Below are 24,426 nucleotides of genomic sequence, written 5' to 3'. Positions count from 1 at the left end.
CCGCGAACAACTTCTCCGACGTGAATACGCATGGGAGACCGTCTCCTCCACATGCTCACGGCCGAGCAGACGGTATGAAATGGTCTCAGTTGTTCACGGACGGTGGGCTGCGTTAATTTATTATCATGTTGTGCTAAAGGAGGCTAAAGACTTCCTTTGTGTTAGTATTCATGTAACTACGTGTGTAGTGTTAGCTGCTTGCAGAGACCCGATCTGAGAGTACCAAAACGTTACCTGCAGTAAAGCAATCACTACTTTGTTCTGAAGCCGGAGACAGGGGTTACCTGCTTGCTGTGCTACGATTAACGTTAGTTATATGCAGACACGGACACAGAAAAGTTGCTTCGCAAATGTGTACGTTTTTGCTCACTTACTAAAATCTAATGTGAAATGAGGGATTTGCATGGGTTTGCTCGGATTGTGATTTGCCAGATTCTTCCTCATCAAATTGATTTTTTAATCATCATCAGAGGACATTTGAGTCCTGCATTTTTCTAAATACAGCTATTTATTTGAAAATAAATCACCATTTTCGGAATATTTTTTGCAATGTGTACAATGTACTCGCATTCTTATTTAGCATTGTATTATTTTTCCTCCCAAGACTATACCTGGCAGCCCTGCACTTCAATGAAAATACAGACCGTCCACAGGCAACAACCTCAGCTGGTGAGCCACTGTTCAGGCTTCATTTCCAAAGTGGAAGAAAGGAGGAGAATACACAGCAAAGCCAGTGAAGGAGCAACCAACCTTTCGTAAGTTTTAAACCTTTTTATTGAAATCACACAGAAAAATGAAACAGACATTAAAAAATACTTGTAAAATACATAAAATATAAATTAACCAGTGTCTATGGCTTTTTCTAGTTTTGTTTTTAATAAATATACGATAAAACACGATAAAGTACGCACAATATTTCACTTTTTCTAATTGCAGATTAGGTGGATGACATCTTGGACCTGGTGTTTGAGAAGGTTTTTCAGGACCCTGGTTCATACGCAGATGAGGTTTTGAAGATCTCCATTCCTGAGGCACTCTCTGAGCAGTTAGAAACGCTGGACAAGAAGGAGGTGATGGACCACTATGTGACAAGGTTCAATCAAGGGCCGGTCTGAACCCCACGTAGATGCCTCGAGTGCCGGGGAACTCCATCCGTATACGCAGCACCACACAGCTGGGCAGTGCCACACAAACTCTTCAGCCCAGAAAGCCCCAACACCAGCTCTCAAAGCTCCTATATGCCAAGTATCTGTAACGGCTGAACAGAGTGGATATATTTAGTTATACATTTATATTTAGACATAGTTTTTGATTTACCTTATATTTTTTTGTAAATATTTATATTACCTACTGTTTAACAACAGGCAATAAAAACTACTTGTACATTCAGTAACTTTTTGAATAGTTGTGTGTTGTTTGCTGTACTTGTATTTATAAAATTATATAAGCTGTTTTCTGTACTTTCAGTGTTTGACATGTAGACATAAGAATTATGATCATCAAGAGACAGGTTCGTAGGAGTGGGATGAGTATCCAAAAGTACAAAACATAAATTCCTGCACAATATCTAATTTGTATTTCCACCATTTATGAGCAGCAAGATTGTCATAGACCTAGGTGTAGATGTTGCTAATAAACTGTGTTCTTGCAAATTGATTTTTTTGCAGAAATGTATCTTTTCTAGTGTTTGATATGTAACATTTTAACAATTGTCAAACTGCCTTTCAAAAAGAAAAATAAGCAATGTAACAAAGTGGAAAATTGAATTTATTTCATTACTCATATTTTTATTACAATAACAGAATTTATACCGTATATTACCAAATAATAGCCGGGTCTCAATTAAACGCCTGTCCAAAACAAAGGCCTGGTCTGTTAAGTGGTTGGAACAAACAAATAAACGCCCGGCTATTATTTGATATTTTACGGTATGCAAAAAAAAAACACTTACTGTTCTATTCCCCTCAGACGTAAAGGCTCTGTAGATATTTAGTGCATTCTGAAGTGAGAATGCACACTGGTACGAGGCCAGGGTGGTCTGCCATGCAGGAAGGTGAGTTTTGAAGCTGATTTAGTCTTCTTATAACCTGTAAATGTGAAAGGTTAAGTGACGTTTGATGACTGATAATATGACTGAATAGTTACATTTTCATTCAACAAGCAGACATTCTCAGGCGCTGTATGCATTGTTATGCATCTAAACATAAGTACACACCTAAACCAGAGGGGAAAAAGGGAACATATCAGTTTAACGGTTTTTTTATTTGAATATGTTGTTAGCAATAACGACTGGTCAGCATGTGCAACGATGTAACGTTATTAATTGGAATTAGTGCATTATGTTGAAACGCAGTACAAACGGATAAACAGACATAACTATGGGGATACGGAGCTGGCAGACAGTCGCCCCAGCCCGCACTACATCCCCCGTTTCACAACTTGGTTGAAAAATTAGCACACACGTGAAAAGTGTATGGCTGTGAGTTAGATGTCGGACAAAATAATGACGTAACAGTTAACATTATTATGGCGTAGCTGAGAATAAAAGTGCTACATTCCCACTCGTAGCTGCCGAAAAAACATTGCGGACTTGTGAAATTTACTCGTGTAACGGGAATAGCATGCTACTTATGTTTACTCAACACATATCTAGATTTTTATAAGCAGTGAGTTACACATAGAGCGGTCAGCGGTCGACCGTATTTAGTCAGCGACCGTATTTACCGACGTACAAACATACACATTTTTAAGAAAAAAGTAAAATAAAGATCATAACTCACCATTCAGAAACGTCTTGTTGCAGTCTACATTGAGCAACTTATTCGCTAGCTCCTTCTTGTTCAGGGTCTGACTCTGGTTCAAACATGTAAGGTTGGACAGCAAAGTTTCCTCCTGCAGCCATGTTTCTCCCAGGGTTCACGCTCAGTTGTTGTCATGGTAGCATGAGCGTGCCGGCGTCGTCACACCTCCCGGAAGAAGTGGGTGGATTACCTGTGTCTCATTTGCATTTAAAGAGACAGGCACTCAAAACCGACTGTTCTGAACAGGGCTGTTTTGGCAGGGTTATTGAACAGTTATGAACTGCTATTGTGCTTCATCCTTATGGTATTTTGACCAAAGCATGTCACAGACATTTCATTAGGACACCAGGGAACTAGATTAACTTGTAGAAATAGGGTATAATATGACTCCTTTAATGTCGACGTTGTGCACCAGTGCTTGTGCATGACCAACCGTACCGTGCCAAAGCACACCTCTTCAACCATGCCAGGGCAGAGAAAATGTACCATGCTTGAACACGGTACAGAGCGCTCACACTAGTCAAACAAACTGGACTTTGGAGGTCAAACAAGCTTGGGCAATGTGCGGCTGGACTAGTTTGAGTGCACCCTATGAAGCTGTTTTCAGACATATCCAGGCAACACATAAAATTGTATCTGTAAAAAAAAATAAATAAATAAAAAATTGTACATCAGATGCACATAATGGACACAGAGTGACAGTGTACCAACTGGGACCCCAGTGTTTCCCACAGAAGCAGACTTTAATCGTGGCATTGGCTGTCCAGCTGGAGTGCCATAGAGCATGCGCACTCAAGACTTCCGCCAACCGAGCCGGCTAACTTTTGGTTTAGCGCAGAGCTAAAGGATGAGTATAAAATGTAATCTGGCGGCTCTTTTAGAATCTTTTTATTGGACCGAATTCCCCAAATTCTGACTGTAGAACGAGTCATTTTGTGGGGTTGTGAGGCTTTTATTACCATTTTGCAGACACGACTTTCACAATGTTAGCTTTTAGGAAAAAGTCCCCATTCCATCACATGATGATGTAATTACACAGCTTGGCCATGACAAAAACTGGCTCTTTGCGGGGGCTTGATCTCGACAATAAGGCCAGCCGGTCAAACCAACTGTGTTAAATAGTCCTCCTCCTCTTCTTCATTGGTTTTACCAGCAGACTAAAAACCACACCGCCATCCACTGTATCGGAGTATACAATGGTGCACTGTCTTGAGTAAGTGAGAACTGGATGAGCAGCTCCAAAAATAGAAAATCAATATGTGGTAGCCCATGTTGATATTGTGGTGGACCGCTGCAAATAAATGAATGTGTGGGAAACACTGGACCCTGAAGCAGCAACGTCATTGTATCATTATAACCCACTATCCGCCTCCTTCTACTGCTTCTCCTGTAACACAGATAAGCTGTATACATGGGTGTACAGAAACCTGTAAATAAAGAACATTTCACATGGACCAGATACATACTAAACTTGTGAAGCAACATGTTGGCCTGAGCAAAAAGTTTACTTTTGATGATACATTTCTCTGTCCTCACTCAAATCATCAGTTAGAAAATCACCATGCTATTTTATATCAAGGTTTCCTCTACATGTAATAGCAAAAATAAAAGCCGCCACACCTTCAGAATAATGTTTTGGGTTTTTTTTAACCTTGTTTTTATGTTGTTTTATGTTTATATTAATGTAAATTATTGTATGAAATGTGATTTTGGCACAAAACATGGCGTTTTTCATGAAATGTGACGCTACGCTGCAAATAGCCTACCCTTATTTTGAAAAACCAACACCGGAGTCACCACCTCCCTGTCTAGCTGCAGCGCGCGAAAGACGAAGAGAGTAGAGACAACAGTCCGACGTGGAGGGAGAGAAAAGGGTGAAAGAAAGGTACCTAAGCTAGGTTATAAATTTTTATAGGCCTATATATACAGTTTTGTTCAAACCAGTGAAAACGACCCTAATGTATAGATGGATTAGGCTACATAAAAAATCCTGATAAATGTGTTAGTGATTGGTTAATACAGGATACGCATCATTTCTATCATTATTTCAGAGAGATTCTTATTTTTATTTTATTTTTTTGTACCATTGACACTTGTTAAAGAGAGATTACTTTAGGCCTAATAAAGCATGTCGAGTCTTTGGTTATACAGTAGAGAGAGATATTATTTTGTTGTAGATTAATTTTTAACTGTAAAACTTAATTTTCTATTGATAGAGGAAACCTGTTACGTTTCAGATACACGTTTTGAACAGCACGACATAACGTTAGCTTAGGTAATGCCCAGGTAATTTTCTGCCATGACTCTTTTCTGGTTACATTTTCAGATGAGTATATTAAACTATTTTCAAAAGAAGAGAAAGGTTCCAGAGGAAGAGAGTCAGGTAACCTTACATAAAGGAGAGGCTCAATGTTCTTGACTTATTGTCATGATGTTATTCCCTCAAGTCATAGAAATGATAATGATGTGTACCATGATAAGTTTAATATTTAAATATTCCTAACATTATCTGCGTGGTATTGGTGATGTGAATGAATTTAACACTTCCCAATATTATATTAGATAAGAGCACAGGCAGAAGTAGTGCATGAGGTGAGTGGAGGAGAGAAAAGAGGAGAGGCAGAGAAGGAGGTTCAGGTATTCAGTATAGACTAGTGTAGTTATTTAACTTACATCTTTAATTTGTTGTTGTTGTGTTTGTTGTTTTGGCCTAGTGATACTTTCAAGCCATGTACCGGAAACCCTATTGTAAATAATGTATTTAGAAAAACATTCAGTTCGAAATAGTCATAATTTCACATTTCAGAATTCATGTTGCCGTCGTCGTCGTCACCACCCCACTTCCACTCGGGCAGACCTCCCCCACGGTTTAAAAAAATCCTGGAGGAAACCCTGTATATCATCCTATTTTGTGTGTGCGCATGCATCCGCATATGTTCGCAGTACTTGGCTAGTGGTAGATGGACATTTTCCACAAAAAAGGGGTTTGCCAGGGCCAAGCTCTCCCTCTGTGCTCCCTTAGCGAGGACACAAGTTGAGTGCATAAGTCAGCAGTGGCTGAGTACCTCTCTGAAATGCATGGAATTACGCAACAGAGTTCCTTTTCCTCAACCACCACTACACAGAGCACTGCTGGTAGAGAGACCCATATCTGCAAAGTGGGATTGAGGAGCAAATGGTTCTGATCACCATGTGGCTGGCACTGTCACACAGGCTGAAATGAAGTGGTTTGCTGATGGGGAGCTTGCAGTGTGTAGATGAGTATTAGTCAGCGTTAAGCTGGAGCAGAGCAGCTGAGGGGATGTGTTTCCCTGTAGGCTGATGAACTGCAGGATTGATTGTCTTGAGTCAAACTGAAACATCAAAGTGAGGAGACATCCAGGGACACAAAACAATGTATGGTTGGGGTTTTTTTGCATTGATGTCACGTTTTCACACAAGGCCCAAAACTCAGAGGTGCTTATAAGTTACCAAAACTACAAATTTGACATCACTGCAGTATAAAGATGAAAATGAATGATAAAAAAAACTAATGGCTGCAGGATTCAACCAAGTCTGGGAACAAAAGGGATGTCCCCGATCTCAGTCAGAGTCCTTAGATATTGTGCTGATACTGAGTCCCATCTGGTAGATACATGCCTTAATGCTGATTAAAAATGTGACACATTCTATATTATCATGTACCCTTCTGAATGAATGAAAATTTAACTGCGGGAATATAACTGCTTTTGGACAGTAGATATGTCACTCTATTGGAGTTGGGACTATAGAAACACTAACACCAGAGACACCAGCTTTTTGATCTCCCATCATGTTGTGTATATACTGCAAATCACAGGACACGCAAATAATGCCACTTACACACACAAAGCCTTAGTTCCTACTAGGGGTGTCAACGTTTACAATTTTTTCTACACGTGTAACTGGGGCTTCTAACCGACGTGTACACGGTTACACGTCGGAGATTTATGATCTCTTCTATCGCAGTTGTGGTAGCACCGATGCCAGCAGCAGTCTCTCCCTCCAGCTTGTTCGGGTGTTTCCATCACAGGTGGTTTAGCGTGGATCCCGTGCTGTTGTTGTAAGCCAACTTTGCCTGACATAGCCTACACTCAACTTGATTTCCACTGGCAGTTTGTTCATAAAACACACAGTGCTCTGCTTGTTGACCGCCGCCATTGTGTCCCACAGTCAACTTGAAGTGACGTGACGCGACACTGGCTGTGGCTGCGGGAATTTTTTTATTTGATTTTTTTTATATCAACGTAACATTGTGCCCCATTCATCTATTATGTATGCGGATAACTGCGCTAGTGGGAAAATTTAAGTGTACAGTTAGTTAATGTTATTATCTGAAGCTTTCAGGCAACATTATCTTACTTTCACTTTAAAAAATTGCGTCCGTCCAATTTTCCTTCGGGCGTCGGTATCAATTTATAGCAGGTCGGCTCTGGTACGGAATGTAATCTGTGCTACTGTCGGAAAACGGGTCGGATGCGGTGACCCGTGCAGGACTCTGCTCTAAGTGAACATTTTAATCCTCTAGCCAATTATCAAGCTAAATATCCAACATGCTAGTTAACGTCAAAGACTGCGGTGGAAGACGACGGTAAAATATTTCCACTGGATTTATTTATGCCTGAATTTTTAAGGTGTGGCGGCTTTTATTTTGCCGTGGCGGTGCGCCACAGTCAATTACATGTAGGGGAAACCCTGAATACTATATATATTGATGAGAAATGAACGAGGAGGAGGAGGAGGAAGAAAAAAAGACGTGTAAACGGTTATTGATTTTTCTAAACGGTTATGATTTGTTATCCGTGTACCTGTTTACACGTGTAGACGTTGACACCCCTAGTTCCTACCATCAAGGGCTGCGCACTGTAAACTACATGAATCATTGACTATGAAAATTCCTACATGACTTGAAACAGTATGTTGACAAAAAAATAACATCTAAACTCCACCTTCCAGCTCTTTTTTTTAGAGATTTCTAGGTCTGACTCAGCAGATGGCACATCCTGTTGTCATGTGGCTGAAGTTTCCATAACTGCTTAGTTGTCATCACGTGACTTATGTCTTATTCACAACTGACTATAGGAATAATGTGAAATGTAGTTAAAATCCCACAAAAAGGCTAAGAAGTGGGCCTTTAGTTGAGATAATTTTGTCAAATGATATAGTTGATAATAGTTGAATGATAATAATTTTAGTAGTCGCTAGGCAGGCAGCTCACATTAAATATAATGTTTTGGGTTATACTGATCCTCAGTCTCTGAATGTAATCAATCCATCCATCCATCCACCCACCCGTATCCATCCATGTCTCTTTTTCCAGGGTAGAGTCACAGTGGCAGCAGGCCCCGAAGGGTATTCTGGAGGTCCCTCTCGCTACATTTTAAGGCTCGGGCCAGATGCATCTCAAAAAATTAGAATGTCATGGAAAAGCTCTTTTCTTCTGTAACTTATATTCTACATTAATTAACAAATTGAAATATTTCAAGCCTTTTTTTGTTTTAATTCTGAAGTTTACAGGTTACAGTTCATGAAAATCAAAAATCCAGTGTCTTAAAATGTAAGAATATTATTAAGACCAATCAAAAAAAGAGTTTATAAAACAGAAATCTTGAACTTCTGAAAAGTATGTTCATTTATTTACTTGGTCAGGGCTCCTTTTGCAAGAATTACTGTATCAGTGTAGCGTGGCATGGAGGCGATCAGCCTGTGGCAGTGCTGAGGTGTAAAGGAAGTCCAGGTTACTTTGATAGTGGCCTTCAGCTTGTTTGTATTGTTGGGTCTGGTGTCTCAAATCTTCATCATGACAACACCCCATAGACTCTCTGTGGGGTTCAGGAGGCAAATGAACTCATCTAATTTCAAGGGTACCTGACACACACTGCATGCAGACTCTTCATTCGCAGCAATCCACCAATCACATTAGTTCTTAATCAGTGTGCAGCCCCTGCACATGAAGCGAGTCGCTGGTAACAACATTGAAAAATGAGCAAGGAACAAGAGAAAATCGCCAAAACAAAGACTTGGTCCCAAAATGAAAAGCAACATCAGTTATCTGGAATTATTTCTGCTACAAGAAGGATGATATTGATCCAACATATTCTGTGTCGACAGTGCCTTGCATCTGTTGCCTTAACCAGAGGAATCGCAACTAATTAGTTTGACCATTTATGTGTCAGTACCACACAGCTCAGTAAGACAAAAACAGGTAAGATCAGTGCAGGTTAATTGTCCACAAGATAGCAGCAGTGTAACATAACAAAGTGCTATTCAGGTCATCTAATGAAAATTCCTGTATTTTTTTCATATCACAATATATATCGTAGGGTTAAAAAAAATCGCAATGTCAGTTTTTTCCAATATCGTGCAGCCCTAGTTTCTAGTGATAATCAAAACCAGAGAAATCTGTGTCTAAAGTCAGGTCAGCCTCTCACTAAAGGCAGCACTCACCAATGCTGTTTTTGACCCCCATTTGGTCATTTAAAAGCCTTTTTGTTCTGAAGCTGCATTACAGGAATTTGTGTTTGGCTGAACATGACTCCTGAAACAGCTGAAAGCAAAAAAACGAAACCGTAAAACATGGCAGATGTATCAGTGAAATACAGGATGAGAAAAACTAAGGAGATTCCTTTAGAAGCTACAAAAGTACTGTGAGCTGAACACAGACTTTGAAATAAAATCTTTCTCCCAAAAGTGCTAGTGGTAACAGATTCTGGTTCTCTCTCCTCTTTTCCCCTCTCCTCTCTGTAACAAAACATTCATGGTGTAAAGTACATTTCACCTCCTCCCCCAGCCTAGTAGTCACATAACAGAGCATACACCCGACAATGAAGGATTTTTACCTGCTGTGGAGTACTTTGACATTGTTGTATTGCTACTTTGAGTTCATGACCCTCCTGAAGCTCACCAAAGTTTAATATATTTCATTTTTAGTTTTGTCCATTGTTTTGTGTATTGGTCAAATGCTGGTTTCTAATGTTTTTTTGTAGTAAGCCATGCATTTGGTTGGTCACTCAGTTCTTTCCCTTGTGCTTTGTTCTCATTCCGCCCTTCCGTGACCTGTTAGAACTCGAAATGGCAATGAGGTCTCAAAAACATTAACTGTTAAAAGAAGTAACACTGGCGTTGAACTAATCCTAAATCTAACTAATCATTAAACTAATTCACAAAATTGTGAAGGGGAGAATAAATGTATTTTTTAAATTAAGATGTTTATCTTTCTACAACATAAGTGTATGGAGAGTCTGCGCCTTCATTAAAATAAAGAACTTTTTCTTGATGTTTTAAACTTTTTTGTAATTATTAACACCAGATTATATCTCCTTATTGACAACGATGTGTAGGCTACAAATACCATTAAAATGACCATACATTCTGTTCAACCTGTTATTGTTTTTATAAAGCCCTTGGACTCCATTGTAACTTAAACCCTAACCCCTGTGTCTTCTTACCTTTTCAGATATTCACAGCAATGTTGAGTTGAAGAACAGTGGAGGCAAAGCCAGTCCAAGCAAGTCAGTACACTTTCATGAATTTAATGAGCTGTGGTAACTTGTTCTGACACCTCTGTGTTGGCTAGTTATATTTGTGTGGATTAGACACTTCATTACCACTTGCATTATTGAAAACTTTTTATATGGATGAAGTGTCTTAAATAATAGACAGCTTGCTTGTCTGTGATTTGCTGCTTTTAGGTGTGGTGAGAGGATTTTTTCATTCTTAATTTTCGCAGGACGTCATAAAATATTCTAGTAAACAAAAAGACGAACTACTTTTTTTCATGTCGGCATGACTGATACAGTAGTGGTCAAAAGTTTACATACACACAGAAAATGTAACATATCATGGCATTCTTGAGCTCCAATGATTTCTACAGCTCTCGTTTTTCTGTGATGACATGAGTGGAACACACACTACTTTGTAAATTCAAAACATTCATGAAGTTTGGTTCAAATGAATTTATTATAGGTCTTCTGAAATTTATGACCAAATCTACTGGCTCAAGAATATAAATACAGCAACTTGAACGTTAACTTTTGGTTGATAATAGAAAGGTGTGTGAATCAAATGTTCTTTGTAGCATGTCCTCCTAACTTCTTTTGAGTGATTATGATTGATAACAGCTTGTGACTTGTTTGGGTCCATTTTAATAGGCTTGTTTGTTACACCCATTAGACTCAGCCACAAACACTATAATGGCAAAGTCTAACTAGCTCAGCATTGATCTGAAAGAGCACATTATCAATTTGAAAAAGTCAGTCAAGTTTGAGGAAAGTCACTTGGAGCCATTTCAAAGCCAGTTACACGTTCCACAATCAACTGTACTCTGTGTGTGATGCTCCTCTTTTTTTTCTGTTCCTCCGTCTCATCTTCCTCATCCTCAACAAATCTGTCTGTGTCTGTCTGACATTTTATTAAGCACATATACTATGTGTGTGTAGGCTGAGTGTTTATTCCAGTTTACTACTAGATGTTCTTGGTAGTTCTTAGATGCTGTGTGTGGACAAAATAAAAACAGTCTATTGTAATAACTCTGCATTAATTGCCATCTATGTGAAGTAAATTTCAGTTGACCTACTTGTTACTCAAATGTAGTTTGCTACGTATTGATGGTTTGGGGTTATTTTGGTGCGTCTTGCCTAGAGACATAGTTATCCATTGTTTGTGACTAATGCGCTGGCAGCTCAGACTTTGGGTTGGCTTCTCGGCCAACAAAAGTTGATTACATACTTCAATAGACAGTTGAACTCGAAACAGAAAAGAAAAAAAACAACATATCTTGTTGGCAGAATTAGAAAATGAAATGGCAGAGTGAACACACAGGTTAACTGTGCATGGTAGCTACAGTTGTGGTCCAATATTTACATGTAAAGAACATACTCTATATATCTAGGCAGTCTTAAGTACCAGGGGTTCCTATAAATTTCATTTTAATGCATTCTTGTGAATGTGATTTTGGTTTCTTCAAACTTTGCACAAATCTCCACTTTCAAGGATGAACTGATTCATTTTTGGAGGTCCAGCTCCAAACATATTAGAGCTGCTCATTGGGGCCAAACAACAACATTTTCGTTTCATCTGACCAGAGTTTTCCTCCAGAAGGTTTTTTCTTTGTCCCTGTAATCGGCAGCAAACATCAGTCGCGCTTTAAGCTGCCCCGTCTGGAACAAGAGCTTCTTTCTTACACTGCAGCCTCTCAGCTCATGTTGATGTGAAACCCCCCCAACTGTGATCATCCTTACCAGTTTTCTCTCAGCAGCAGGTGTTTTCTAACTGTGCCATGCACTTTATGCCTACAAACAGTTGTTTGTGCAGTTGACCATGGGACCGTCATGGCTTCAAATGACTTTCCTAACTTGTTCAAATCAATAATGTGCTCTTTCAGATCAATGCTGAGCTCCTTAAGGCCCCCACACACCGCCCAGACTCAAACCAATTGCCAACTGCCTTTATCCGACCACTCTGTTGCCTGTCATCTGACCCGGTTGGCCCAAAAGTTGCATTGAACACACCGTGCTGCCAGCTCCACAGTGGCGTGTACGTTCTGCGCGAGATGCAATAAGCGGGCGGCTCTAGTGATAAAGACGCTGGACTAGAGGTTTTTGGGTTTTTTTTGTTTTTTAAGATTTTTCCGGCATAGACACCTTTATTAAGCAGTAGACAGATAGGAAATATGGGAGAAAGAGGGGGATGTGACATGCAGCAAAGGACCTCCGGCCGGAATCGAACCGGCTGCGTATGTGGCATGCGCTCTAACCACTTGACCACCTGCGCGCCCCTGGACTAGAGGTTTATGCACGCAACTCTCTTTACTTTCGATCAAAACAAAACTTAACTGTTTCAGACAAAAACAGCTGCATACTAAACATGCAGCGAGGCATTACTAAATGAACACAGATTAATTCGTTCTGAACGGACATAATAACAGCTAGTCTCGTGCCAGTACTTCCAAAACATGAAAAGAAGAAATGACGGAACGGAGTGCGTAGAAAACCAATGAAAACCACACACCGTGCTGATTCGCTAGCACACTGCCAATCAGAGAATCCAATAGCTCAGACGTCTGACAACCAACCTCCTCAGACTTCGCATGTTGAATCGGATCAGACAACGTCCGAGCGGCTCCGAAAGCTTCCGACGCAGCTGAACACACCAAACAGATTTGTTCCCGACCTCGTCCAAGTCTCTCCAAACGCTTCAGACGTCCAGCGGTTGGGCCGGTGTGTTCCTGCCTTTAGACTTTCCCATTGTAGTGTTTGTGGCTGAGTCTGGTGGGTGTATCAAACACGCCCTATTAAAATGGGCACAGGAAAGTCACCAGCTGTTACCAGTCAGAATCACTCAGCGGAAGTTAAAAGGCCATGCTCCAAAGAACATTTGACTTACACAACTTACATCGTCACCAAAATTGGTGTATTACTGACCATGCAGATTTGGTCACATTTACAGAGACCTATAATTAATTCAAATTTGAACCAAACTTGATGAATTTTTAGAAGTGGTATGTGTTACACTCATTCCATCACAGAAAAATTAGCACTGTAGAAATGATTGAAACTCAAGAATGCCACAATATACATGTTCTTTACAAGTCTTTGTAAACTTTTTGACTGCAACTGTATGTCCTGTACGTATGTGTACTCAGATGACCAGGGTGATGGTATCACTAAAAGGGATATTCCGGTGTAAGTTTAATCCATGGTCTAACACACCGTGAAACTGTGTTAGACTCCCTTTCGAGAGATCAAGTTAGCAGACCGCTAATTTACGGAGTTTTATCAACCTCAGAAACGACCGCACGACAACAATACACTGCAGTAAACGGATCCAAATATAAACCGCCACCAAATAGCCACAAATAATGCTCAGAACAGCACCAAACTTCAGCAACAGTACAAATAGGGTCTCAGCACATAGTCCGGGGCATCTAACCTCCGCTAGCTTAGCTGGATATCTACTGAAAAGCTGACTAAATTTACCACTCTTCTGCAGCAGCTTCCTGTTGACGGGAAGTCCCGACGAGTCGATTACCGAGTGCAGAAGAGTTCCGCGGCTCATGGATGAAAATGTATGATTATGACTCCATGGAAAAGCAATCAAAGTTCATATATGTCTTACCTGCCAGTTTATAACAGTTATTATCGAGAGCGGACAGGGAAAAGAACGGAATTGAGCATTTCTAACCGCACTTGGTAATCGTCGGGACTTCCCCGACCCGGAAGCTGATGGAGGATAGTTGAAATCTGTTTTTGGCTTCACAATAGAAATCCAGCTAAGCCAGCAGGGGTTAGATGCCCCAGACTATGTGCTGAGACCCTATTTGTACTGTTGCTGAAGTTCTGAGCATTATTTGTGGCTTTTCGGTGGCGGTTTATATTTGGATCCATTTACTGCAATGTATTGTTGTCGTGCCGTCTTTTCTGAGGTTGATAAAACTCCGTAAATTAGCGGTCTGCTAACTTGATTAGAGGGAGTCTAACAGTTTCACGGTGATTTGGACCATGGATTAAACTTACACCGGAATATCCCTTTAAAGTAAAGTGTGTCAGTAAAGTTTTTGAAGCATTAATAGAGCTCAGTAATAGCATGTCATTATTAGTATCAATTATGTCCCTTGGCTGCACTGTGTTGCTCACATGCTATCCCTTTTATTTAGCAAGGGCAAGTGGGGCTTTAGTGTTAGACTTAATCCCTTTTCACACAGAGATTCTGCATTATTGCCACAACTTATCTTTACGGCGCCTTGGTTTATTCACGCTGAACTAAGCTGCGCCAGTGTAAAGCCTCCCAAGTGGCATTTCATACAGCACTCTGCCGTTGCGGAAACAAAAGAGGTCTGACGGTTCACATTTGAGGGAGGACTGATCCTTGTGGTGATTTTTTTCAATTCAAATTTCCGGAGACAGTATCAACAACAGTGACAGGTGACAAGTATTTTGTTCAGTCGTTGCCTGGCTCTGCTGCCGGAGATGGACACTGTTTTTCGGATAGAAATGTGGCAAAGAGTTGTAACGACCGACGGCATGACAAACACTTTCCAGGTATGGATGAGGTATTTCTTTGTTCATAAGACATGAAGACAGGACCTGTTACCCCATTACTGCTCATCTCTGTTACTGCCTCTAGTGGCAGATCAGAGGTGGAACAAACTTGTCCAACCTTGCCATCTCTGTAACTTTCACACAGACAGCAAAGCAGGGTATTGGTGCATGATTCTCATCTTGAAAGCGCACCGTGAATGGTATTTTAGAAACCAGCATGCACAGTTGTATCTCTATTGTCATGACTGGCTCATAAAATGTCTTTGGCAGAGTCGTGGTCATCCCCTTGGAATAAATGTTATTTTGTATTTGAACAAGTATGGAAAGTTATAGCCTAGTGTAGGCTACACCCTGTAGCCCTGCAGTTTTGAGTATGGATTTGAAATTGATCATGAGGTAATGTCAGAGCTGTGCCACTTAATACACTTACGTTCAGATGTTTGATGGCTATTCTAACAAGGATAAAAAAAAGTATAGTCCAGGCACCAAAATATTATTTACACTTGAAATAGATTTGGCACCGATGGAAGCATAATTAAATTATTAGCACTTCGATTGAGTCGCTGTCCCCATTACGGTTGTTCTATACTGTGCACCACTGTGCTCTCAGAAGCGCTGATCCCACTGCTGGGGTTGAAGGAGTCCATGGCCAAATAAATAGAGTAAACGAAAAACAAATTCATTGTTCCAAATGGTGGTGTTTATTGCTGAACAGCAGTGAAACTATTTTTAACATTTAGACAATTTTAAACTTTGAACTCTACCTCCCCTTTTCACATTCCTCACACACCAAAGAAGAACCCATTCCTCCCATCGCAGGTGAACGGTTACAAAATAGTATTGAGTCCATCAACTGAGTAATGTTTTAGCCTCAGCTGCAATGTGAAGACAAAGAGTCCACAATTTCTAGAATTGACATGCTCTGAGCACCTGGCCAGCTGAGCTGAAAGTGTGTTCCTACATTGGTTTACATTTTATCACATGATTTTGAATTGCTGCTAGAGGGAGCATTCATCCCCCAGGCTATCAACTTAAGTTTCACAAAATCACATTCTACCTTTCACAACAGGCATTCGTCCTTGTTGTGTATTCTCAAAGGTTGTTTTTAGCAACATACTAGTGTTACTCTTCCAAGCATTACTCCTGGTAGCAGGCATTTCATTCTCAGATGTTGAATTAATCTTGAAGGCTCTGAATTTTTTTAAACATTCCCAACTCAAATACAATACCTAACTATGATTAGATAATAGACTTCCCTTTCCATGTCTTTTAAGTTTATTGTCACACAAGCAATTATTGTGCGTTATCTGACCCCTTACATGAGCACCACTACTGCTTACAATGTCATTGTGTTAGAGAGATGTGTTATTAAATAGTTTGTCTAACCTCCTCTTTATTCGAAACATTGAGTTCATAAGTGTCCACCTGGCATTTGTGTGTGTTTCACTTTTATCCGTCACCTTTTGCAAACATTAGCTATTCAGTCTGGTGTCTGTTCACATACAATCAGGCACACAAATAATGAGCTTTAAAACCACCACACAACATGAATTGAAGCCCAAACAGTGTTGGCCCTCTGCTGACTGTGGTATTGTCTGCTTTGTGTTTGTGTGATGCCTCACAGTATTCACAGCCTCCAATTGCTGTGGGAAGCCCCTTTAATTAGCGCTGTGAGCCAAAAGAATCAAGGCATGCATGTGCACACATCTACATGCATGCTTACTATACTCATACAAAGGCAACACATTCTTTGTCTCTCATTCATTCCAGTCTGACAATGGTTGTTGAAGGAACACACATAATTATATGGGGTATTTCGTCAGGGTCATTGGGAAGGCGACTCTTTTCGAAGCTTTAATGAACTAATAAGTTGCATTTGCATTATGAATGTGTGGTTACTTTATCACAAACTCTAGTCAACCATCCCAAGTGCATTCATAAACACATGGGCTTTAGATTTTGGAGTAGTTTTTAGTATCTATATTGATGTTTTTACTTGACTATTAGTTACATTTTGGTCAGTAGTCTGGACAGACTGTCTCTGTATATTCAGTATTTGTCCCCACTATAAATTCCCATGTCAGTCTTTTAACATGGAAATATAAAGTCTCCTGGATTATTTAACAATTCCAAAGGGGTTTATGTTCCGGCCATCAGTTTCAATTATTTGCATGTTTATTGCACGTTTTTTTTGTAAGGCAGCAGGTTCTTCTCACTGTTAAAGTCACTGATTTTCTCGAGAAAGAAAATACATTGCATACAAATTCATGTCAGACTTGAAGTGTTCAGTTTGTATGACACACTAAGTAAAGCACAGTGTCCTAAGATGCACACATGTCAAATTGTTGGACTGGCAAATCGAGAGCACCAATGGCCTGTCCAAAACTGCAGTTTTGTTCTTGCTTAAAGCATTGCGCATTTGCTAGATTATTCCTTTTCCTGACACAGACACTTGAGACTAGGTTGATGTTAGACCACAAACTGGTGAACATGAAATAGACTGTTTAATGCAATCTGATGAGGAGGAATCCTGGCCTATTTTCCTCTACTGACCAAAATGCACTTGCAGCTCAGAGACAAACTCACTGTGCCTGCAGAGCCTGCATGACACACAAATTGTGTATCCAGAAACCCATAAATTAATAACATAATTTCAGAAAATCAGACAGACTTCTCTTGTAGACAAGTTATAGAAAATGCAAACTGAGTGGGTTTCCCCCTTTGTATCAAGCAGTAAAAAGCTTTAGAAGGACAGTTTGAGATATTTTGCTGACATTGCACTTCATATGCAGATGTGCATTTCGCAATGTTGATGCTGAAACAATAAATTATGGACTAAACAACCTCTTAGATGTGATAGAACCTCATTAATATTACACATAATCAAATTTGGTCGTCACAAAGTGGAAACTAGTGGTGATCATTTTTGAAAAGGAAAGTTGATTTTATTGTCATTAATTTAATTACTATAAACTATTTAGATGAATACATGTTGCAAATCAACCTTGGGGTTTCTTGGATATTAAGGACAAATTTCAACCCAGTCCAGTGAAAAATAAGCAGTAAGTAGAATAGCTTAGAATACACATACAAATAATTACAAAAATGATAAAGTTTAGGCCGGAGGGCCAAACATTAAAAAATAATTTTTTATTAAAAAAAATATTTCAAGTACAATGATAGGTTTTTGCGAGGTTACATGGATCGAATAGATGGTTTTATAATGGTAAAATAATTTTCTTCAATAGAATACTAACTCGGAGCAAACAGAGCTTAGACTTGTTTTTGTCCTTTTAAAAGTATATGTTTATGGAAGCGAATTTGTTCCATAATTCAAATTAAAATGCATTAACAGAAATGCTTTTTCATTTTCAGAATATAGCTGCATTTTTTGACTCATAAATAAAATGAGTAATGAATCGTCCAAATTGCATTTTCATTTTCTTCTTCAAGACTGCTCATTTTTTGTAACTTAACTCAGTGTTTCCTCTAAGATTTTTTTCAGCAGTGGGGGCAGGCTCTCCGGGGAGCCGTGGCGGCGTAAACAAATGACACTTGACTGCAGATTTTACTTTGATGCCCAGCATAATCCCCCTTTTTATTGAATGGCTGGCATGGAAAATGGCTTTTTAAAGGCTGAATGTAAAAATAAAAAATAATAACAAAAATACAACAATAAAATAAAAAAAATAAAACAATAAATATTTATTTCTTGATGGGGCTGTAGAATCAGTGGCAAAGTTTGCACCCAGGCTCAGAACAATTAATTTTTCTGGGTTTTTTATAGAAGAGCTCTAAGGCTCTGTCGTACGGAAATTCTCCGAGAGGTGGCCCGCTGATGCTCAGCAGCATACATGCTGAACACAATTTTTTACCTAGCCATCATCATTTGAGTCAGTAAAAGGCTAATGATACCTGACTAGCGTCATCGTCATCAGGTGTCTTTCTCTTCTTTGAGAAATATTTGAACAAGCTCATCAGAAAATGCAATTATGGCGTGTATATATTCGCTTAATGCTATCAATTAGTTTACTCACGTTAGTGACACTGAGTTGAGTTGGCACCGATTAATTAGCTATGCTATATGTTACGTAACCTTAGCTGGCCATCAATATTTTGCGAATGTCTATTGAACTTAGGGCTCGATTATGGCAAAAATCATAATCACGATTATTTTGATTCATATTGTAATCACAATTATTAAAGACGATTATTCATTGATTTGTTCAATAAGTGCTTACGTTCAGTCCCTGTCCCGTCCATGCCGTACTTCCGCTCTAACTGACGCCCGTGAAGGTGACCCACAGTCACTGCCAGCAGCTCTTCAGAGCGGCTTGATTACGATCACCGTAAATGTTAGAGCATTTGTGCACTGGAAAATAATGTGTGACTGATTTGACCAAGCAAACGCGAACCATGGCTGGCTTGACCGCAGTACAGAACTGGACATGGTGGTGATTTCCCCGCTGTTTCTGAAAACATGTACCACAGTCTATGCTACCAACACAGCCTTCACACACTCCTCTTGTCACTTCTCTTGCTCCATAAGCACGAATAAGCACACCGCCGCCCCCTAACGTATTAGATGCGTAGCACAGTTGGTCAGACTGGGGGCTGAAGAAGAACAGAGGCCGCTGACGTCACTCTCCTGCGCCGCTTGGCATTTCAAATTTAATTTTGGACATTTTTTTGCGGGGGCCGGACTTGAAAACTAAAAAGCAGTTTTCTTTTTAGTTGTGTGACAAAATGAGCAGTCTTGAAGAAGAAAATGAAAATGCAATTTGGATGATTTATTACTCATTTTATTTATGAGTCACATAATGCAGCTATATTCTGAAAATGAAAAAGCATTTTTATTAATCCATTTCAATTTGAATTATGGAACAGATTCGCTTCCATATATGTTTTAAAGTTTATTTTCTCTCTTTCTTTTCCCCTTTCCACCTTCTCTTTCTGTATCTCTCTCCTTCAGGTCTCATTCAGATTTGGATTAGAAGATTTACAGAGCTGCAGTACTTTTCAGGTAAGAATTATTATGACAATTGATCTGTTCAGTACTTTCTCTAGAGGTGAAACCTTTTCTTTAGATTATTGAGTATTCCTTTAGCAGAATACGTTCTTAACACTCAAGCATTACCTCTCAGTAGCCCCATTCACATTGCCCTTTGAGTGCAGGGGTCCTGTGCCAATTCTGCGCCTCCTCCTCTGTGTGAAAGTTTTATACGCGGCAAGGAGTGAAATCACACTGCGCCTCTGATGCTCCTCCAGAGGTAGTATCAGAGGCACAGCATTGGCGAACTGAACTAGTGTGAATGGATAAGCCGGCAGCGCAGAGTGGGGCCGTTTCGGTCTGATGGTGTTCTCAGTGTGGTAACTAAACAGATCCTTCACTCATCAAAATAAAGAGAAATATCCCACAAAGCAACATTACAGGACCAAACAGTAATGTACTGACTGGTAGTGTCTCTAGTGAGGAAAAAAAAATACCAGTTATACGTGGAGAACTCCAAGTCACATTTCTGCCAGAAAAACTGTGTCTTTCCCCCGGCAAGAATCTATAACTCACCAAGTGTTTGTCTCCTTCCACTAATGTGTTGTCGTAGTTACTGTCTTAAAAAAACATGGCAACGGTCAGCCCTCCTAACCGCGCCAAAAATGTATCTTTGTCACTTTCAAGAATGTTTTGTGGGTCAGGATCTCAATCACAACACATTATAATAGCATCCATATGATTATAAACAGTCAGCGGGTACATGTTTAGATTGACAGGAGGACACCGCGAGAAACACCTTGAAAACACACAGGCGTCATCATCATGATGTGTACCGTCACGCCTCTCTTGGATCCACAGTTCGGTTTGTTTTTACGCCGGAGCTGATTGGCTCTGTGTGAGCAAACAAAGGCGGGGAACTGGCAAACCTCCACTGCAGTGATAATAGGGTGTCTATGTGTGAAAAAGGCTACCAAGTTGCAGGCATGCCAGAACAGCTATGATAACTGAATGTCCAGTGATAATGCACTAATTCCCTGATAGTGAGTATTTCACTTATTTTTCTTCTCACCGTCTTCACCTTCACCTGTCTTTATCTTCTAGCTGTCTTTTTCTGGGATGTCCAGGCTTGGTGGCCTGAGGGGGTCCAGCCCCGAAGCACAGGCCACCAGCACAGACACAGTACACAAGCATCCACCGATGGACACATCCACCTGTAGAGAAACCTGCACAGCTGTTTGAAAGAGAGAACTGACCAAGCAGCGAGCAGGCTGAACTTGGGACCTGATACTATGGACCGAACTGGTCCTCAGAGAGATCATCTTCGTCGGTGCCTCCGTCTTTATTTGATATAGGACATTCTATTTCACATTCCATCCATCAAATAATTAACTGTCTTTCCCTCTGTTCATTCAGTCGTTTGAGATTGTTTGGTGCGCTGCAGAGCAAGAAGTAGAAGGCAGGTAATGGATGATGCTGGCCATGGTGACCTAGTGTAAATGGCTATTCCTCAGCACAGCTCAGTGCCAGTATCTACTGCTCGATCTTCCACCTTCATTCCCTCCTCCTCTCACTCCTCTTTCACCTCTCTCACCTCCATCCCCGTTCACTGCTGCTGGTTGCCACCTATTCCTGCCTCTCCCCTCCAAAACCATGGTGGGTGCCGGCCTAGGTGTGTGGAAGCTAATGAGAGGTGTGCGCCAGCTGGAGCTTCACCGCCTCATCCTGGCACTGATCATCTTCTGCTTGCTATCTATGGCCTTCTTGGCTTACTATGTCTCCAACAGCCCGAAAATCAAAGAGGCCCCCCCTTTACCCTTCAGTGACTGTGGTGGAGGAGGGGGGATATCACCTGGAGCAAGTACTGGAGCTGCCGGAGCAGGCCCAGGTGTCCAGAGGGCACCACTCTTCCTTCCGTCACGCCAGGGCCGACTTCGCCAAGTGAAGGCGGTGGACAACTCCAGGACACAGCCTGTAGTTTTGGTGTTTGTGGAGAGTATATACTCCCAGCTGGGCCAGGAGATTGTAGCCATATTAGAGTCTAGCCGCTTCCACTACCGGACAGAGATTGCCCCTGGCAAAGGTGACATGCCCACATTGACGGAGCATAACCGTGGACGCTACACACTGATCATCTATGAAAATGTGTTGAAATATGTAAATCTGGATGCTTGGAACCGTGACTTGCTAGACAAGTACTGTGCTGAGTATGGAGTAGGTGTCATTGGCTTCTTCAAAGCTAATGAAAACTCTCTTCTCAGCGCACAGCTCAAAGGTTTCCCCCTTTTTCTGCACTCACATCTTGGACTCAGGGATTACCGCATAAACCCCAATGCTCCTCTACTTTACATCACTAAACCCAACCAGGTTGAGCAAGGCTCTTTACCGGGGGATGACTGGACCGTTTTCCAGTCCAACCACTCTACCTATGAACCAGTGCTTCTGGCCAGCACCAAGTCCTCTGAGGTACTGGCACATTTTGGACCCAGCCCCCTGAGGGCCCTCCATGCCACAGTGGTCCAGGACTTGGGGCTCCACGATGGCATTCAAAGAGTTCTATTTGGGAACAATCTCAACTATTGGCTTCACAAGCTAGTGTTTGTGGATGCCATTGCCTACCTGACAGGAAAGAGACTGTGTTTGTCCTTGGACCGCCACATCCTGGTTGACGTGGATGATATTTTTGTTGGCAAAGAGGGAACCCGTATGAAGGTTTCAGATGTGGAGGTGAGTGAGCCTTGTCATCTATAGTAACACAAGAGACCACGTATGATCAGACATTAACTTTACTTGCCTCCTATATCGCTCACTAGTTTTGAATGTTCATAGGCCACACACTGTGTGTTAGTGAGAGAAAAAGAGAATACTATGGTTGTGTTGAAAATCACTTACTAATAACATTATAGCTGATATACTGAGTTTGCCATTTTGCAGCATTGCCTAAATGTGTAGTGGGAAATATTTTACCGGAATGCATTGTGAAAAGTAGTCTACAACTGGTGGTCACTAACCAAGGATTATATAACTTATGCATAGCATTCGAGGGGACCAGAGTGGTGTGAAAATTGTTTTTTCTTTTGACTGACCCAAATGTAGTCCTCTCTATCGGACTACTTAAAATGTAAGAGCCGTTGCAGGTTTAATACCCCTATCATCCATGTTTTTAAGAATTGTAAGCAGTTTTGGAAAAAGCTTAAAGCAACTACAAGGTACTTTTCGATTCTTTTCCAGAAATCAAGACTGCAATTCCCATGAGCACCACTGCCTCATGCCGTTAAGAAAATGAATAATAAGATAATGTTGTCATCAAGTCAGTGTTAACTTGGGGTGTATTTTTCCTCCTTTAACAGGCGTTGCTCAACACTCAAAACAAGCTGAGAGCTCTGGTCCCTAATTTCACCTTCAATTTGGGATTTTCTGGAAAGTTCTATCACACAGGTATGGGATATCTGACTGCAGCTTTCAGTGTTTAATGTAGATCTGGCCACAAGAGTTTTGCCTATACTTTGTGTGTGTGTGTGTGCTCGCGTGCGTGCATGTGTGTGTGTGCGTGTTCACGTGCGTGTGTGCACTCCCGTGCGTGTGTGTGTGCGCTCGCATGCGTTTGCAGGAACTGATGAGGAGGATCGGGGAGACGACATGCTGCTGCAACACAGGATGGATTTCTGGTGGTTTCCTCACATGTGGAGCCACATGCAGCCTCACCTCTTTCACAACGTCAGCGTCTTGGCTGAACAAATGAGGCTGAACAAGATCTTTGCTCAGGTTAGCACCGCTAGCACACATCAGACATGACCAGCACCACTGAGTGTAGTTACACGACTTTCTTAAAGCTACATGGAGATTGGAAGGCATATGTGGCTATATGATCAATAGAGGAGCTTGGAGTAAAAATCCTCTTACTCCAAGCTCCTCTATTTTGGCTTAATAGAGTATTCTGATCTCTTCTCTTTTTTGTTTTTTTTCTTGTGCAATAGACCTCTTACAGTCATTCGTGTTAACAGCCTTGGAAGGGGACGTTTTTAGAAATGTTGGTCATTTATACGAGCACTAACAACCTCCATGGGGGTTGGGAATCGGCATTCTTGCCTGTTTGTTCTTGCTCTCCTGACCTCCGCATTTGCCATCATCCTGTCTTCTCTAAAACCTTTGCTCTCTCCAGGACCATGGCATTCCCACAGATATGGGCTATGCAGTGGCTCCGCACCACTCTGGGGTTTATCCAGTTCACAGTCAGCTCTATGAGGCCTGGAAGTCTGTGTGGGGCATCAAGGTGACCAGCACTGAGGAATACCCTCATCTGAGGCCAGCTCGTTACCGCCGTGGCTTCATCCACAATGGGATCCAGGTCAGTCCAGTCCTGTGTTAAATGCATTTCAACACTGAAGCACTTTTTTTAAAAAATAAGGGAAAATGTGGAAGTGAGAATGAAACATAGCAGCTCTGCAGCTTAGATGTCCGGTTCTATACAGCTGTGTGAAGACAGTTGAGCAGAAAATAGCTCTGTGAAAACGTTGCAGAGCAGGGTTTGCGGCTTAAGCTGAATCAAATTACATAATATGCCGTACACACATCAGAG

The 24,426-nt window shown here is 40.9% G+C and overlaps 1 protein-coding gene and 1 long non-coding RNA gene across 4 annotated transcripts in view; one reads left to right on the top strand and one right to left on the bottom strand.

Annotated features, from left to right (window-relative positions):
- ndst2a (N-deacetylase/N-sulfotransferase (heparan glucosaminyl) 2a) overlaps window positions 1–24,426 on the top strand; it is a 64,036-nt gene that overhangs the window by 26,244 nt on the left and 13,366 nt on the right. The window contains exons 2-7 of one of the 3 annotated variants that reach the window (XM_030441322.1): window positions 10,276–10,330; window positions 19,830–19,880; window positions 20,952–22,574; window positions 23,198–23,285; window positions 23,458–23,612; window positions 24,010–24,195. In XM_030441322.1, coding sequence (XP_030297182.1) covers window positions 21,501–22,574; window positions 23,198–23,285; window positions 23,458–23,612; window positions 24,010–24,195 — 1,503 coding nt within the window. In that variant the 5' untranslated portion in view covers window positions 10,276–10,330; window positions 19,830–19,880; window positions 20,952–21,500. The remainder of the gene's footprint in view (window positions 1–10,275; window positions 10,331–19,829; window positions 19,881–20,951; window positions 22,575–23,197; window positions 23,286–23,457; window positions 23,613–24,009; window positions 24,196–24,426) is intronic. The other 2 variants (XM_030441324.1, XM_030441323.1) reach the window with 2 other exon arrangements.
- On the bottom strand, window positions 854–3,194 carry LOC115596339 (uncharacterized). Its single transcript, XR_003986884.1, has 3 exons — window positions 2,781–3,194; window positions 1,952–2,087; window positions 854–1,258 (listed from the first exon to the last, which is right to left on the bottom strand). It is a non-coding gene; the product is annotated as an uncharacterized LOC115596339 (long non-coding RNA).

Source organism: Sparus aurata, chromosome 15, assembly GCF_900880675.1.
Source record: "Sparus aurata chromosome 15, fSpaAur1.1, whole genome shotgun sequence".
In the NCBI taxonomy this organism is placed as follows: Eukaryota; Metazoa; Chordata; class Actinopteri; order Spariformes; family Sparidae; genus Sparus; species Sparus aurata.
This window is presented reverse-complemented; position numbering and strand designations above follow the sequence as displayed.